The 16,859-nt window shown below is 43.5% G+C and overlaps 1 protein-coding gene across 2 annotated transcripts in view; it reads left to right on the top strand.

The window, feature by feature from the left end:
* The first annotated feature begins 557 nt into the window (after positions 1-557).
* Positions 558-16,859, top strand: part of epg5 (ectopic P-granules autophagy protein 5 homolog (C. elegans)) — a 34,545-nt gene continuing 18,243 nt past the window's right edge. Inside the window, exons 1-26 of one of the 2 annotated variants that reach the window (XM_084054000.1) lie at positions 558-662; positions 1,208-1,317; positions 1,471-2,097; positions 2,404-2,664; positions 2,786-2,984; positions 3,205-3,341; positions 3,431-3,538; positions 3,663-3,736; positions 3,916-4,024; positions 6,355-6,469; positions 6,551-6,701; positions 6,850-7,011; positions 7,102-7,259; positions 7,450-7,601; positions 8,849-8,989; positions 9,180-9,341; positions 9,574-9,696; positions 10,707-10,969; positions 11,247-11,387; positions 11,513-11,657; positions 12,187-12,384; positions 14,821-14,928; positions 15,298-15,420; positions 15,808-15,974; positions 16,138-16,371; positions 16,495-16,618. In XM_084054000.1, coding sequence (XP_083910126.1) covers positions 1,264-1,317; positions 1,471-2,097; positions 2,404-2,664; positions 2,786-2,984; positions 3,205-3,341; positions 3,431-3,538; positions 3,663-3,736; positions 3,916-4,024; positions 6,355-6,469; positions 6,551-6,701; positions 6,850-7,011; positions 7,102-7,259; positions 7,450-7,601; positions 8,849-8,989; positions 9,180-9,341; positions 9,574-9,696; positions 10,707-10,969; positions 11,247-11,387; positions 11,513-11,657; positions 12,187-12,384; positions 14,821-14,928; positions 15,298-15,420; positions 15,808-15,974; positions 16,138-16,371; positions 16,495-16,618 — 4,236 coding nt within the window. In that variant the 5' untranslated portion in view covers positions 558-662; positions 1,208-1,263. Of the gene's footprint in view, positions 663-1,207; positions 1,318-1,467; positions 2,098-2,403; positions 2,665-2,785; positions 2,985-3,204; positions 3,342-3,430; positions 3,539-3,662; positions 3,737-3,915; positions 4,025-6,354; positions 6,470-6,550; positions 6,702-6,849; positions 7,012-7,101; positions 7,260-7,449; positions 7,602-8,848; positions 8,990-9,179; positions 9,342-9,573; positions 9,697-10,706; positions 10,970-11,246; positions 11,388-11,512; positions 11,658-12,186; positions 12,385-14,820; positions 14,929-15,297; positions 15,421-15,807; positions 15,975-16,137; positions 16,372-16,494; positions 16,619-16,859 lie in introns of both variants that reach the window. The other variant, XM_084053999.1, reaches the window with a different exon arrangement.

Genomic DNA, 16,859 nt, shown 5'->3' with positions numbered 1-16,859 from the left:
ACATAATGTTAAATGTACAATGTCCTGAGTTTCTTTCGCTCACGTATACTTTGAGCCTTCAGCCATTCCGTAATGAGGTGGAGCAGTCACCATTGTTGCCAGATCCTTTGAGAGAATTAAGCAACCAGGTCTAGGAAAACAAGCCCAAATGAAGCGACTAGGGTCACTAGCTTTAACTCTATGGTCACTCACTAGGCTCTTTTGAAGTCAAAATCATGCTTATATACAAATGGAATATTTAGAATATTAAAAAAAAAATCTAACAACACAAATCTGATATGGAGCCCCACTGGCAGTGCAGTCCTGGCACAAAACATTTTCATATGGGGTTAGGCGGGACAAATACATAATGATTCATTTATTTGGGGGTTCATTCATGACATGAAAATATTTGAGAACCACTGGTTTAAATAATGATCAAAAAAAGGTGGAAGCAAGCCCAAATAAGCAACTGCACTTTAGAAAGACTTTACAGAAAAACAAGCCCAAAGTCGCTTGTAATACTCAAACATGGCAACGCTGGTAGTCACGTGATCAGAGATTGCGATAGAGTTCTAGGAACAAAACAAAACAAAACAGCAGACAGCTGATGTGATCTGGGGGCTGCTCCCTCAATGTCCAATGTCAGCTCCCTGGATGTGAAGCAACATATCTCTGACAATGTGAGTTATGATATTATGGAACTGTTGTGTTGTGAGACAGTTATAGTTAGCCCAGGCTGTGGGTAGGGGCAATAGAAAAACAGACAGCACTGCAACATAACAACATAACATAACGATAGCGCGTTAGCTTAGCTGTGCAGAATAATCGTAAACAAAAGGAAAAATGAGTTTCCATATGGACTTCTTCACTGGAACATAATGTCCAGAAGATATAATAGACATGTTTGCTACTGCCTTGGTCCCTTCTGCCACCGAGGTTCCTCAAGCAGGCCCCATAAGGCTTGTGTTGTAGCTCTGACTCTGAGCCAGTGACAGTGTTTATCTTGACAACACAGTCAACTAACTGGTCAGTCAGTCAGTAACTGGTTATCTACACCAGTGACTCTGCATGGTACTGCCTCACTTCTAGTTGTTGCTGTTTGAGCACATTTTTGTTTATATGTTGAAATGGTTGAAACGCCTGTTGTGAAATATAGGAGGACCGTTGTTTGTGTCTTACTTTACTGTAGCTACTGTCTCACATTGATCTAGTTCTCCTTTGTCAGGCCTGCTGAATATGATTTTAGAGCTGGGAGGCGGTGACATGAGCAGACGTTAAAAGATGGAGGCTGTGAGACCAAAGAAGACCAAGTCCAAGAGCAGCGGGAGGTCTCAGGTGATTTTTACCTTAGCCAATTCTGTTCACTGTTGCGTGAGTGTGACATGAGCTCAGCCTCACATGTTCAAAACTAGGGCAAGGTTGGAGTTACTGTTTAACCCAAGGGAAATCAATTTGATATGCAATTGTTGTTTTGCATGCTTCCAGCAGGCCAGGAAGCAGAAAGAGGCAGAGGAAGTCAAAGAAGTTTCAACCCCACCAGCTGTGTGTGAAGAGAGTCCCAGCTCTGGTTTCACCGATGTCCCCCTCAGTCTGCCATATCAGGGAACAGACGAGCAGCAGCAGGAACCTGCCCAGACCCCTGAGACCACAGCACAGCCCTCTGAGGAGCATCAAGCTTCCTCAGCATCACAGACATCATCCAAATCACCGTTGGCACAGACTTTACATGCATCCCCTACTTTGTCAACATCTCAGGCTGCAGTCCAACCGAAGGAGGCAGAGAAGAAGGATGTAGGGGGTGCAGAGCTTAGAGTGGTTTCACAGAGCACTGAAGTCGAGAGAGAGGATGAGTCATGGACTTGTCTTTCAACCCAGCTTGAGAGGCCACTGGCCCCCAGTGCCCCAGCTCTCTACCCCTCTCTCCCTGTGCTGGAGGAGGGTTTGATGCAACTCCAAGAGGAAGCTCTGAGGAACTGTAGGACACAGGGACCTGCAGTGTTGGCTCTTCCTGAGCAGGAGACGTCTCCTCCCAGTCTACAACCCCTTGAGTCTGTAGCTGAACTTTCCCGAAGCAGACTGTACCCAGAATTACCCAAAACTGAACCAGAGCTTCAGGTAACTTACACATGATGAGTGCGGCTGCTGTCTTGTGAAATGGGGAATTATCGTATGGATTACCTTTTTTATTACTTTTGGTTGGGCACACTCAAAGCAGTACAGACAATGCCGACAGCATATATGTGGAGTGCTTACTGTATTACGTGAGCACACTTAAGTTTGTATTCCTCAGCTCCTGTAGGATTTTTCCAATGCCACAAATAACGTGGTAATTGGAAATTATTGATCAGAAAAGCATTTACGTGGCCAATGCAAACATAATCAATCCTAAGGAAAACCGTTCCACCCTTATTTTCCTTGCAGGCATTCTCACCGGAGCAGCTGAGCGTATGGGAGCCGGCTGGGGGCGTTCGAGCGTGGCTGGAGGGTGCCGAGGTGTGCGCCATCCAGTTCTGTGCTCTGGCCCGCCAAGAGAACCATGAACTGACCGAGCTGCTGCAGAACTACTGGCGCTGCCGCAGACAGCTCACACAGTCACACACGCAGCTCCATACGCAGTCCTCTGAATGCAAGAGCACACAAAACCGTCTCTGGAGCTTTAGAGATGAACAGCTTACACTGCAGGTGTGTGTGTGTACACTATGTGTTATTAGATCAACCACAAATGTACACTGGAGCAAATTATACCCATCTGTTGTGCCGTTGTGCTTGTGCATTGATTTCAGCATGGTTTCTTCCCCTGCAGGGTGTGTGTGCAGACCAGTCAAAGGTGTGTGGATACCATCGCTTCCAGCAGGCTGATTTTAGTCCAAGCGTTTTGGCTGAGTTGGGGAGACTATTTGATGCCCGCGCTGATCTGCTTCACCAGAAGGTGGCGCTGCATGCATACACCGCCCTGCTGTCCCGCCTCCAGGTGGAGTCCTACTTGTATCACCTGTTAAATGGTGAGATCATTATTTTATGCCTTACAAAACTGGTTATGACCCATGTATAAAAAATAAACTTTACACTGTTCCACATACACGGCACTAGAAAACACGGAGAATCAAAAAAATTAGCATTGATCCGTCTAGACTCCTGCAGAGCCACACCATAAAAATTCAAGGCATAGAAGGTCTTTCAGTGCTCTGCTTATGAACTACAGTTATTTGTGCTTCTGTGCAGATTGTTCGAGTAGCCAAACACAACCTTGCTCTCTTCAACCCTTGAAAGAGGCCATCAGTGTTCTGTTCAGCTTCACACGGAGAGTACTCGATGACGCACAGTTCCAGACAGACATCCATCACTGGCTGGAAAGACTGGTACACACACACACACACGCACGTGCACACGTTCCAATGGTTCTAATCATGTTGTGTTTCCTAAGACATGTCTGTGTGCCAATCCCCAGGTGGCAGTCCTGCTACATGTCGGCGGGTCGGGGGAGCATCTGTACCTGCTGTGCCACCTCCTCTGCTGTCCTGCTGGAGTGGGCAAGTGGGCTGCATCGTTCCTACAGGTTAGACCTGGTCCTGGCAGCACTATTCAACACATACAGACAGACAGAATTCAAATATACAATGCAATATCGATATAAAAATATGAATATTGAAGACTGTAATCTTTTCCGGTTTCTACTTCAGATCAAGGTGTTTAGGAACAGCTGTGGAGTGTCGCACTTCATGCAGGCTCTAGCCATCCTCATGTCTCCCGCCAGGTGATTACAGAATTTACCAAAATTAACTAATAGCCAGTGTGAGTATAAACATTTCATGTGAAAAATTTGCTACACGGTGAGCAATCAGTTCAAGCTTTCATGAATGTATCAATTCACCCCTTTCCCATCATCTTTTAATCCCTAACCTTTGGCCTCTCCCTCTTGGCTCCTGCCCCCAGACACCGCACAGAGTTCCTGAGTCATATGAAGCCGTGTGAAGGCCAGAGCTCGACAGCCTCTGGCCCTGAGTCTGGCAACTGGACACTAGTGGATGAGGGGGGAGAGGAGGTAAGTGGGAAGTGGGAAGTGGTTAACATCAATTCTATTTCATTCCTTCTGACCGCCAGAGGCGGTGTTTTCAACACCGCCTCTGGCGGTCATCCGGAATTCATAGAACCATAGTTACATGCGTAACTCTCGTTTTCATTCAAATGTGGGGAAAAAACACCAAACCTGCTCCCACTACTGGTGAACCCAAAAAGGGTCTTCTCAAAAAGGAAGAAAAGGAATCAAACAAAATATAAAAGCACATAACTAATGTGTTGCAGTTCACAAGACAATGTTATCCGCTGATTTGTATTGGCTTAGTAGTGTTGATTTCCTGAACTTGTTTACAGCTGGCCCCAAATATTTGGATGGTCGTTCGACAGGTTTTATATTCACTGCACTGCGCATACAGCCACATCATTTGTGCACGTTGAGCTGAGCTTAAGTGTATCCACTTAAGCTAAGCTATGCTCCCATGTTGATCTGCCACAGGCTGCTTGTGGTTCTTTTGGCTGCTGTTGTGTGGGAGTGACAGTCTGGGGTTGTAGTACGTAGAGAGCAACATTGTGTTATTTTTACTTATAAGGCCTTGTGTGGCAAGTTTCCTTTAAAACCAAATGTTACTGGACATTCAACACGTTCACATACTCACATTATAGATATACCAGTCCACGTATGAACAGTGAACAAGGAAAGACATTTATTTTGCTCCACACAAATGGAACAAACTTCAGGACTCTCTGAATCTGGTTTGATTGGTCTCGATAGAGACCAATCAGGGTGCTTCTTGAGGACACACTGCATAGTGACTGCACCTGTTTCATATAACCCTATATTTATTTGCATCTGTGATGTTGTAATGTGGTTAAAATGTTTGTTATTGTTTTTCTTTATTTGTATTGTGTTTTTATATGCTCTGATCAGGGTGTCCTTGAAAAAGAGAGCTTGCTCTCAATGGGCTTCCCTGAATAAATAAAGGAAAAGGAAAGAAAGAAAGTTGTCCACTTTGGCTAAAAGGACATTGCGATATACATAGGCCTCTGTCAGGAGGGGAGGCAAGATTTTGTCATGGGGGGACAACAAAAACACCATCTGTGAGGAAATACACAGTATGGTATGGTTAACTCGGTACACTATGGAAATAATATCTGCAGAGAATTCTTTATACTAGACTCTAGTATTTCCTCACAGATGGTGTTTTTGTTGTCCCCCCATGACAAAATCTTGCCTCCCCTCCTGACAGAGGCTAAAATCGCCTATGTATATCGCAATGTCCTTTTAGCCAAAGTGAGTTGCAAATTTAAGGAACCGAGTCGAGCATAGGCTACAGATAATGTGGCAATTACCTTGTTAGTAGCCTACCTGACAGGCTTTGATTCCATACATAATCTATTTACAGTAATACCTAATGCCACACAAATCTGTACGAGAACTCAATAAATAGCTAGATTAATCAATAAAAATAAAATAAACATTTTTTTATTTTATTTTATTAATCGATAGCTCAGAACTGGGCTGGCCAATCAGGCCTACCCCCTATAAAATTACCACTGGCAATATAAATGGTTTCACCTCTATGAACAAAACTGTTTCATAAGAACTGTTTTGACATAACTAAGAGATATGTAAGTTAATCAATTCTCAAAGTGACTTTCACTATACTGTCCTTGTAGAGACAAGACGTCAGTGCAGTGTGTGTATAGTTGATGTTGACTATTTTCGGAATGCAAGGCAGTTAGGAGTAGGCTTGTCTCTAAACGGACAGTGTGATCTTTATAATATTCACCAATAAGAACAAAACTAAGAGCGATGAAAAATATATTTTTTACATGATTAGATTTTCAACTACACTGCAACTTTCCTAAATTGGCATTTCCTGGTTTTACACAGGAAAGATGCCAGTGCAGCTTTGTGTTTTGTCAATGTGAGTGGCTCTTGAGACGGGACTTACTCTGTATTTACCCTCTTGAAGAGAGCTTGAAGGAGTTAATTCTACTCCTTGTAAAGCAATGCATCTTTATTGTGTCGTAATTGATTATGATCGAGGTACAACAATCAATGCCCAGTTTTAAAATTCTGTCTAGTAGGTACGGGGGTGTTTACTCTGGGTTTGTGAGACACAGTAAAATCCTTTGTGTTAGTTTAACCACTTAAACCCTATATACCGACACTATGTATACTACTATATACTTAGATACTATATTGCCGAAAAACTGCCGATCTACCAGCTTACAATGTGTCACATATAAAGGTTTGTGAAAATGTTAGCCTATGGAAAGTGGTTAACTGTCATGCAGTGTACAGTATGTTTGCAAAGCTCTGTCTGCAATGGCTGTGTCTTCTTTGTACAGGACGAGGACCCAGACAGCAGCTGGTTGCTTCTGTGTGAGGAGGACCTCATATCCCTGCTGTCCCAGTTCCCCTTCCAGCAGCTTTATTCACACATGTTGGGGATGAGCAAGCAGGGTGAGGGAGTCTGTCTTGTCTTCCTGTCTTGTCAGTCGACTTAACCTCTGTACGAGCTAACGAGCAAATCCCCTGTTCCAGGTGTTTATGAGCCCCAGGCCTGCTCTAGTCAGAAGATGATGCGAGTGTTTGCGTTTGCCTCCTCGCTCATTGAGATTCTGGCCGTCGGACTTCAGACCTACAACAGGGCTCGATACCGGCAGCTAGTCAAGCGAATAGGACACACTATACGGTCAGTGCAACCAAATCACTGGCTGTTAAGATTAGAACACAAAGTAATTACACTCCAATGCCTCTAAAAACACATTTTAGAGTTAGCAAATACAGTACATGAATTGTTATTTAATTGTTACTTTGTCCCCTTTGTTATCATCCTTCAGAATGACAGTTTGTTACGTTAGTGACCACTGGGCACAGTATGTGAGTGTAAGTGATTCTGCTGGAGCCAGCTCCCACACGCACAGCCTTTCTCTGGACAAGCTACAGCTGGAATATGACCACCTGTTCCTCCGTGCTGTTCTACATGTACTCAGGAACAAGAGGCGAGTTCTTATCCGCAAAGTTATTTACACTATGTGCTTTCAAGGCCAACGTATTTCAACACATTTATTCTCTGCGGTGATCCCTTCCAGGTTGGGTATCTGGCTGTTTATGTCTGAGATGCCTTATGGGACTCTGTCCAGCTCCATGCTGTGGAGGGTTCTGTACGCCATGCAGTGTGCCGAGACGGCAGGACTAGAAACACCTGTGTCTGCAGATAGCACGCATGCCTGTCTGAAGGCTCTCAGAGGTAACTCAAAGTATAACTTGATTAACTGCCTACTTTCAGACCACCTAAAAGCCACATTTAACCGGTCACCGGTCTGAATACACCCCAAGTTGAAAGTCAACCTTTCTGAAGTAGTTTACAATGTTGTGACTAATTTAATCCCTGATATTGACGGGACCTGATTGATATTCTGTTCTATTCCATGTTTCAGAGCCAGAGCACCAGGAAAGATTTGAGCGTTGGCTGTGTGAGGTCAACAGCTCTGACGGCATCTCTCTCCTCACAGCACTGGCACACATGGCCACTCCCACTCAGCACTCTGACCCCGCCTTCATCAAAACCATCGCCTTGCTCATCTACCAGGTAGGGTAGGAGAAAGGCAGGAGGGAGAATTAAATCTATGTGAGATGTGATGTCATTAAAAATAGGCCATGAACATTTTCTTTTGGCATCATCCTCATGATGATGGGTTATTGTACATGGAGAAGATGTAAATGATCAAACAGTAATGAAAAAGAAAAGCATCCCAGGTATTGAGATAATGTTTTAATAAAGTATATTTGCACAGTGTCACTAAACAGTATATCAAACTTCTCTCTCTCTCCTATTTCCTGTCATTCTAAACTGTACTGTCCAATAAAGGCAGAAAAGCCCCCCAAAAAAAGAAGACTTGTGAAGGTGAAAATGTGCAAATATTCTTCATTTAAACCATGGGGGCCGAGACGTGGTGCTAGGAACGAATCACCAGCAAAACTATTGTTTTCCTATGGTATGGCACACCTGGCATGTGCTCCATTTTTGCACCAGGTGTTTGGGTTTTCTAGTGGTTTTATATGTGCATAAAAGTTTTAATATTCTCAAGTTTTTGCACCACTCCTTCCTGTTTTGATGCCAGGAGATGTGGTAGGAACGGTGGACAATGGCAAATGCAGATGAACGTTTGATATAAGATCGAACATCTGCTAGAATGATTTTTTCCCCCGTCCCCGCAGGTCTGCTCCACAGGTGCACCACACTGTTTTGCCAATTTTTGAAGCATCTTCACCAGTAGCGTTGCGTCTCGATGTGATTCTCCCATTTTATATCAGAGTTCCCAGGACACTCCTCTTTTTCCTGCATGGCTCTGCAGGAGTCTATGTAGTCTATCTATGAGAGGGTTGGTCTATCTGTCTGTGTTTCTGGAGCTAATCTCACAAAACGCTGGACCGATCAGCTCAACATTTCCTGTGCACACTGCCATTGGACCACAGTAACACAATTATTTGTACAATTCACAATTCACATTTCACATTGTAGATAAGTCATTAGACAACTACGTCATATACATGACTGACATCACAGGCTGGCCACATAAAGTCTGAGATCCCCATTGGAGCCATGCCGTTCCCATGTGGATCCTGAGGTCGACATGATTAATTTGATCATTACTGTTTGTACATACGTATGTACTTAACAGCCTCATTTCTTCACTCTCAAGTCTTTCTGAAGAACTAAAATATATACACCATATACACCATAACCACTGCACCACTGGAGTCCCTACATATTCTCACCTTACTAGACATCATCTGAACCCTTTCTTTGAACCTACCTCTCAATTTCTCTCCCAGGTGTCCTATGTCAGCGTCTCTACCAGAGAGACCTATTCTAAGGTTGGGCGTGAATTGCTTGCTGCCATAGCAACAGCACATCCATGCATCATCTCTGTGCTGCTGGAAAGACTGAGAGAAACCATACAGATGGTGGGCATGGTAGGTAGCGCCATTCTATCAGTTTTAGAACTAACATAGTAGGGAAACTTCACAGTGATATTCCAGATATATAATAAGAACTGTAAAAACGCTATTGTAAAGTTACAAATCTATTGAGTTTGTGACAAGTCCATTCTGTGTGTGTGTGTGTGTGTGTGTGTGTGTGTGTGTGTGTGTGCGTGTGTGTTAGGTGGCATTATACCTATGTAAAGAGCTGCCACTGTGCATGTGGAAACCGAGTCCGGAGGAGGTGTGTGTAATAGGGTCCTGGCTGCTACAACACCCTCTCTCTGCTGTGGAGAACCGGCTGGCTTGTGTCATACTGGAGGGACTGAATTGGGGCTATGCTCAGGTACTATGACCATGTCACATGGATGTGCAATGTTTGTGTGCTTGTGCACGTTTTGGGATTTTACAAGATATATTTTTGGAGCACAAAAGCTGTGAGCAGACTGGCTTTCCTCTGTCCATAGTTGTGTGTTCTACACATTTGCCCTGACGAGCTCCAGTGAATAATCTTTTTGTGATTATTATAAAACTGCTCCTTCGTTCACGGTTGTGATTGAGTGTATTTGTCCCTGTAGGATGGCTCTCTAGCCCTGCCTTCATCCCTCCACAATGAGGTGGCTCTGCTTGTGGCTGAGGCCTATCAGAAGTTCCTCACGGATAAACCTTACAGTGGCCTCATATCAGAAGGCATCAAACAGGTAAGATCGGATAAAACCATTTTTATCCCAAAGGATACAGATGGACAGAATAAAATACAGGTGTATGAGGATACAAGGATTAACATCACTACATAAGAAGATAAATGAATACACAAAGGAGAGAATAAATCTGAAATATGTATAGGAGATATTTGGCAAATTGGCTCACTGAACAGCAGTCAGCAAATCATAACTAATGCTCCATTTCCAGTGAAATTTATGGTCAGCTTTAGTATGCGCAAATGTAGGGAATAGTCACGCGGTATGTACTCTGCTTCACATTTATAATGAGGTATTTACACTTAATGTGTATCCGGTAGTCAGTATGTATGTCTGTTCTGTCTTGTTTTGTCAATGTTAAGCATGGAATGTGTGTAACTCCTGCATCTTGGACAGTGAATACTTGTAAAATGTATTTTAAATTAAATATAGGTTATATATACGTACATAGTGCATTAGTAAAACTTCATTACCGTAGTAATGCTGGATGAGTGGTAACAGAGTACTTATATTACACCAAGCGGTATGATATGAGGTTGTGGATGACTTTGTAAATGTCCTGGACAGAGAGAAATGGCTTGATTTTTCCGACAATTTGAATTTGGAAGAAACTGACTTTTACTATACCTCTTTGTAAAATGTAAGGTTTTGGTTTGGGGTTTGAACATGGTGGACAGGTTGCCAAGAACGTGTTATATTTGCGTGATGAGTCAGGGGGACCAATTAGTACTGTACAACTAACTTCAAACGTAGTTGTAGAAAGCGTAGTGCCACTCAACACCTCCTCAAGGCAAATTCCTGAGGCTGGGAAGTATAGACTGGGCATTTAGTTTCAGGGGGAGATACAGCTGTGTGTCATTTGCATAACGGTGGAATGAAATTTCATATTTTTGAATTATTCGTCCGAGGGGAAGAACGTAAATGGAAAAACGATGGGTACTGATATGGAATTGTATGTCCATAACATTGGTGTATCCGTCCCTTTCTGTCCCTTCTATGTCTTATCGCAGGTGTCCTACCTGGCCAGTGTCCTCCGTTTAGGTGTGTCCCCTGAAGCATCTTTTAGCCAATGGGCATGGCAACTGTTGCTGAGGCTCAAGCTCCATGCCAATGCTCAGAGCCCTCAGGCAGCTTGGTCCGCCCCAGGCACGGCCCCTAACCCTTCCCCAGAGCTCCCACATGCTCCCAGCATGCATTCTGTTCTCCGCGCTGTGAAAGCAGGCATCCCTATTGGATGCTACCTGACCATAGCTATGACAACAGTGGGACACAGGTTTGTACGCACGCACACACAATTCATGTATCAGTTATATAAAGTCTGTATATTATTGGCCCAAATAATTCCAACTGAGTTTTAATTAAAGTGGAGTGGAACATCATCTGTATCACAGACTACTGTTTCTTACAGTGTTTTATGTTTCTTTTCTTTTTTTATTACTTTGGTTGTTTTATGTTTCTTATCTTATATACGTGGTGCGATCAATTTTATTCTGCAGCTCTTTGGTAACCTTCTATATAAGTAAAGTGGATTGTATTGTGTGGTGTTGTAGTCTGGAACAGTTCTGTACCGAGGGAGTGGGTTTGTTGAAGAGTCTGATTCAGTCTCGCCACCTGAGAGCTGTTGTGCACCTGCTGGACAACATCCTGCCTCCAACCTACTCTCACAGCTTCTACCTGCTCAAGAACCCCCAGTAGGCAACATCCTAATTAATTGCAGCCTAATCATTGGCCTGTGGCTGTGAGAGAAATTGCACATTGAATTGAGAAATGCTGGCTTAGTCACAAGTAACAATTATCCATCCTCTCTCCCTCACAGGTTTGTGAGCTGTGTCCAGTTGTTCTTGCAGTATGATAGCGTGTGTCCTCAGGGTGTGACGCAGCAGGTCACCCACCGGGTGGCGCCGCTCCTCACAGGGGCCACCTATGGAGACAATGTCAGACTACTCAACAGCGTCATACAGGTACACAACAAAGACCCTTCATAAGAAAGAATGCATTTTTATGTACAGTTAAAGCTGTACATTGCTTCCACTCCCACTGTGTTTCTATAGCACAGACTGTCAGTAGTAACATTAGTAGCCTATAAGTCATAGAACAATCAATAAGGAATCTTCACTGTTAAAATCCATGCGTAGAGCACTGAATTTCAAAACAGAAGAACATGCCCCAGATAAACTAAAGCTGTTGGCGTTTACTTCTTCCTTTAAACGCTGATATTTATTTATTTATACTCTATTATATATTATTTTTTCTCTCATCTACTGTATGTATTTTTATAATTTGTCTTCTATCCGACCGCCAAGCACCAAGTAAAATGTCTTATGTGAACAGAGTTCCGCTTTATATTTAACATATTTGCATGTAACTTACATGAATCTGACACTAATTAGTAAAGTGACTTCTATAGCTAGAATTGTACTTTTAAAGCTTTAAAGGGTGGGTCTGATCATGTATTTTGTATTTGAATCTCTGTCATTGTGTAAATTCCAGACCCACGTGGTGGAGAGTTCCAGGCCCGGCCGTGTGGGTGCTGCAGCAGTTCTAGAGTTCTGGGTTGGGATTGTAACCCAGCAGAGCCTGTGGTACCGGGACAGAACAGTCCTGTTCCTCATGGATCAAATCTGCCGTGCCGCTTTCACACATCACCAGGAGGAGTGTGTGCAGAAATTATTGTACCAACAGCATAAGGTACATAGACACACACAGTAGATAACTGCTGGAGTCCTATGGGCCCGTGTTTTTTTTAAACGCATGAACCCTAGCATCCCTTTTCTGGGCATGACTCACTGTAATAGCCGATCAACCAGCACACAGCGCGTTGTGAGCTTGTAGATTGTGTATTTGTGGTGACGAGATTTGGTGTGGAGGGGAAAAAGGAGGGGACCAATTATAGACCCCTGAGGGACACCAGCCAATGAATTATATAGGGTTTAAGTGGTTATTGGGTGCAGGCATGTTAGGAATTATGAAAATAGCATTATTGAGGAAATTCCTTATTCCATATGATCCTCACAGAGACATGCCCCTGACTTCCCCAATGCTTTTTATGATTGATTGAATACTTGTATTAGTCAGAAATGTAACAGCACAAGGTACAATAAGACATTAAGGCTAAAAGGATAACACAAAAAAGTCCTGGGGTCTTTGTTTCCATTGTGGTCCTATGTAGTTCAGTTCACCATGTAGCATAGAAAATGTACACAAAATGACCACATGGCATCAACAAATACAAACAATATATATATGTATGTAGGCTCTCCAATGAACCAGAGAAGAACCCCCTCCCCCCAATGCAGGACATACACTGAACACATCATCACAGGTGCAACTCAATGCCTAAAATAATCCACCACAACATCTTATTCGTAGGGTGACCACCCGTCCCGAATCTCGTGGGACAGTCCCGAAATTGGACCGTCTGTCCCGCGCCCCGCACAAACGGAACAATGTCCCGCGAATCAAAGATTCGAGAGAGAGAAACAAAACTGCTCTTATATTTATTTTGTCATTTCCAATATATTAGCGTAGGCTATACAGTAGGATTATATCATATCCCCATAATAGTATTCATATTATTTCCGCAATACTCATTGACGAGAAACGCACGCAGCCCCAAAACACACTCGCCCCTATTTTTTTCGCCGACCAAGGCCGCCGGATATACCCGGGGCGAGTGTGTTTTGGGGCGAGGCGTTCTTGTATTATATCCCGGCCACCAGCAGCAACATGTGATTTCATTCACCGGCTTGTTTACAAGTTGAATTTGGGGAAAGAAAATAATCAGGAGCTCAACAACATAATGAGAGGAAACAAGAGCTATCTGTGCTAGCTGCAAAGTGTGCATATTTAAGCAAGTATTTTAAAACAGTGCAAGCTACCGAGGAAAAAGAAACAGAAAGTGATAGACCCCCGCCACGACTCAAACTAGTGACCACGGGAATAATTATAAACAAACAACCTCCTGGTGCTTCCAAGTTGGGGGGGTAGTTTGACCAAAACCGAAGGTATTGAAGAGGAGGACACTGAGAATGTTACGGTCATCAGAGATCAAAGGATTTAGCAGCTGCCATTCTGATAATGTTAGGAGCAATGGACCAGGCAACAGTGACACTACGACCAGGTAGGGTCCAACCAAGTGTTTCCAAATGGACTGCAGTCTGCACAGAACCCTATCCATCAGATCCAAAGTAGAATAGGTATTTTTTTGCGACCAAAATACCATGTATTATGCAAGTTCATAATGAAGTTGACCAAAGTTTCTCAGCTGCATTAAGTTTGTTATTATTGTCTGTCTATCCTCTGAAACAAAGGGGTTTATTCACTGTGCGTACGACGCGACTCCCTCACTCTCACAGATCCGTGATTTCATACCCCCCACTTTTTGCAAAAGTTTTTTTTTTTTTTTGTTGATTTTTTTTTTTTGATAATAAATCGGTAAAATCAGGCAAAAATAACATAACCCTAACCTAACCCTAATCCTAACCCTAAAACCGAAATAAAGTAACCAAAAATCTGAAATAAAACTAACAGAATCCGCACAATAACCAAAAAGCGTGCACGCGCGCATGTGTCCCGCAAAAGGGGTTCACCTGTCCCTCAATGGGCCTGTTTGGAGGTGGTCACCCTACTCATTCGTCATAAGCATGTAAACACAAAATGCAATAACTCAACTTTAACTTAAACCCTTAATATACCCCTTTAAACTTAGTTGAATGGAGTCCCGCAGAGGCCTATGCTAATGCTATGCCCCTTCCTTTTTTCCCTCGACACTAAATATCTTCACCAAAAATAGCTAATCTACAAGCTCACAACACGCTTGTGTTGTGAGCTTGTAGATCAGCTATTTTCATCGACTGTTCGGCCCAAAAATAGGATGCTAGGGTTCATGTGATCTGAATGAATTTATGTATTAAAGTTTATTAAAGATGCTTGAAGAATGAATGTACATTGGCTGACAGGCAGGCATGGCAAGCAGCATAAGTGTTAAGAAACAGTGGGTGTTAGGAGTAAATCAGGCACACAATTGAACATCCATTTCCTCCTCCCTTACGTTGTCACACACAGTGGTACCTGAAGTACTTAGTCTTTTATTTTTTTTATTGTATCTCAATGCTCCCTATGTAGGATGCTTTAGGTTACCATGGAGACCGAGGTCTGCTCTCATCTCTGGTTGGCTGGATTGCTGGAAATGCCACACCCTCCTTCATAGAAGGCCAATCCCTGAGTGGAGAGGTGAGAGTTCCCAAAGCACGTTACAGTATTTAGGTCTGTACACACCGGGAGCGTTTATTTCGTCTGATGAATTCGCATTAATTTAAATTGCTGTTTGTGTCATGAGTACATCCACACTGAATGTGAATATTGGGCAGCGATAAAGCGACACATTTATTTATTATTATTATCTTTTTTTACCGTGAATAAAATCATCCACCTGTATGAATGAGGCATCACCTTATGAATAGTTTGATGTGTAATATTCGCCAACACATTTTCGTATCGTTTATTCATGTTGGTTGGTGTAAAGACCTTGATGCTTGCACTTTTGAAGGCAGCAGTTGAAGTTCTCAGTCCTAACAGGTCTGTCATGTCTCTGTTGGGTAGGTTTGGTTTGCCTGGCTGGTGCTGAGCATGGAGGGCATGTATGAGGACGACTCTCAGGTCAGACGCTGTGTTGAACATGAGCTCCTGTCAGAGCCCAACCTCTCGCCAGACCAGGCCTTGAAGGTATCCAAATCCAAACACACACACGTGTATTGACATAATTTTCCATTGGTCTTCAATTTCAGTTTATTTTGAATTTGTTTAAAGAAAAAACTTTGAAAAAAACTAGCAAAACCATTTTGTAAAGGCTTGGATTTAGTTATTGTTTAGTTTTTTATGGGGTTGTCCGGGGTGCGATAAAAACAAGTTTTGAAAAATAGCCAAAATGGTTGATCTACAAGCTTACAACGCGTTGCATACGCACCGTAATGTATCATTAATTAAGTTGTACTGTATGTGCACGGTAAATCCTCAGTGTCCTATCTATTTTTATACTCTTTTGTACTGTGAGCTAGATTAACACTTAACTGTGTGGTTAATATTAATCTTAATCATCTGCTTGTGAGCCAGAAGGCACAGCAGCGGCTGAAGTTGCCGGTAGCTCCGTCTCTGCATCGGCTGCAGGTGTACCGCTGGGCGTGTCAGGCTGTAGCCACTCCCCCTGACCACCCTCTCCTACCACTGGTCTGGCAAAGATTCCTCCAGCTCTACCTCCGACAGCCAGGCCCTGATTATGGGTATGACACACATATATACCTGTAGACATGAACATATTCTTGATCTAGACCTAAGACTGAATAGTACACCATTGTTTATCCATACTGTCCAAGACATGAACATATACTTGATCTAGACCTAAGACTGAATAGTAAGCCATTGTTTATCCACACTGTCCACCAGGCTGGTTGCTGGTGGTTGTATTGGCCGGAGGTTCTTCCAGGCCTCCGCCCAGATGTCTTTACTCAGAGACCTGAGCCAGAGACTCCAGGAAGTGTCTGACTTCCACCATGCCGCCAGCCAGGCACTTAGGGTGCCTCCACCACATACGCCCTCCTCAGAACCCCACAGCCCAGGGGATGAGAGCCCCAAGCCGTCGTACCTCACCTCTCCTGAGCTACACACGGAGCTGGTCAGGTAGGACCATGCCACACAACTTGTACCCACCCCACCTCCTTTTATTTATCAAACACACCCCTCCTCCATTGATGTCAGTTGTAGCAGCTGACAGTATGTATGCATGTGATTCCTTCCCTTCAGGTTATTCGGTGTGTTTGCTGTTTGGTTGGACGATGAAACGCTCCAGAAGCAGGAAGTATACCTTCCCTCTCTCCCTCAACAGTACGACCCTCACAGACTAGCCAAGGTCATGCAGCGACAACAGGTGTGTGTGTGTGTGTGTGTGTGTGTGTGTGTGTGTGTGTGTGTGTGTGTGTGTGTGTGTGTGTGTGTGTGTGTGTGTGTGTGTGTGTGTGTGTGTGTGTGTGTGTGTGTGTGTGTGTGTGTGTGTGTGTGTGTGTGTGTGTGTGTGTGTGTGTGTGTGTGTGTGTGTGTGTTTCTTTGTGTTGTCCGGGGTATGCATGTGTACTGAATAATCAACAACTAGAATAGTGATGGTAGAAGAC

This window comes from Gymnoscopelus microlampas (genome assembly GCF_963454915.1).
Source record: "Gymnoscopelus microlampas genome assembly, chromosome: 4".
Taxonomy (NCBI): domain Eukaryota; kingdom Metazoa; phylum Chordata; class Actinopteri; order Myctophiformes; family Myctophidae; genus Gymnoscopelus; species Gymnoscopelus microlampas.
The sequence above is the reverse complement of the archived record's forward strand: the minus strand, read 5'-3'. Positions and strand labels throughout refer to the sequence as shown.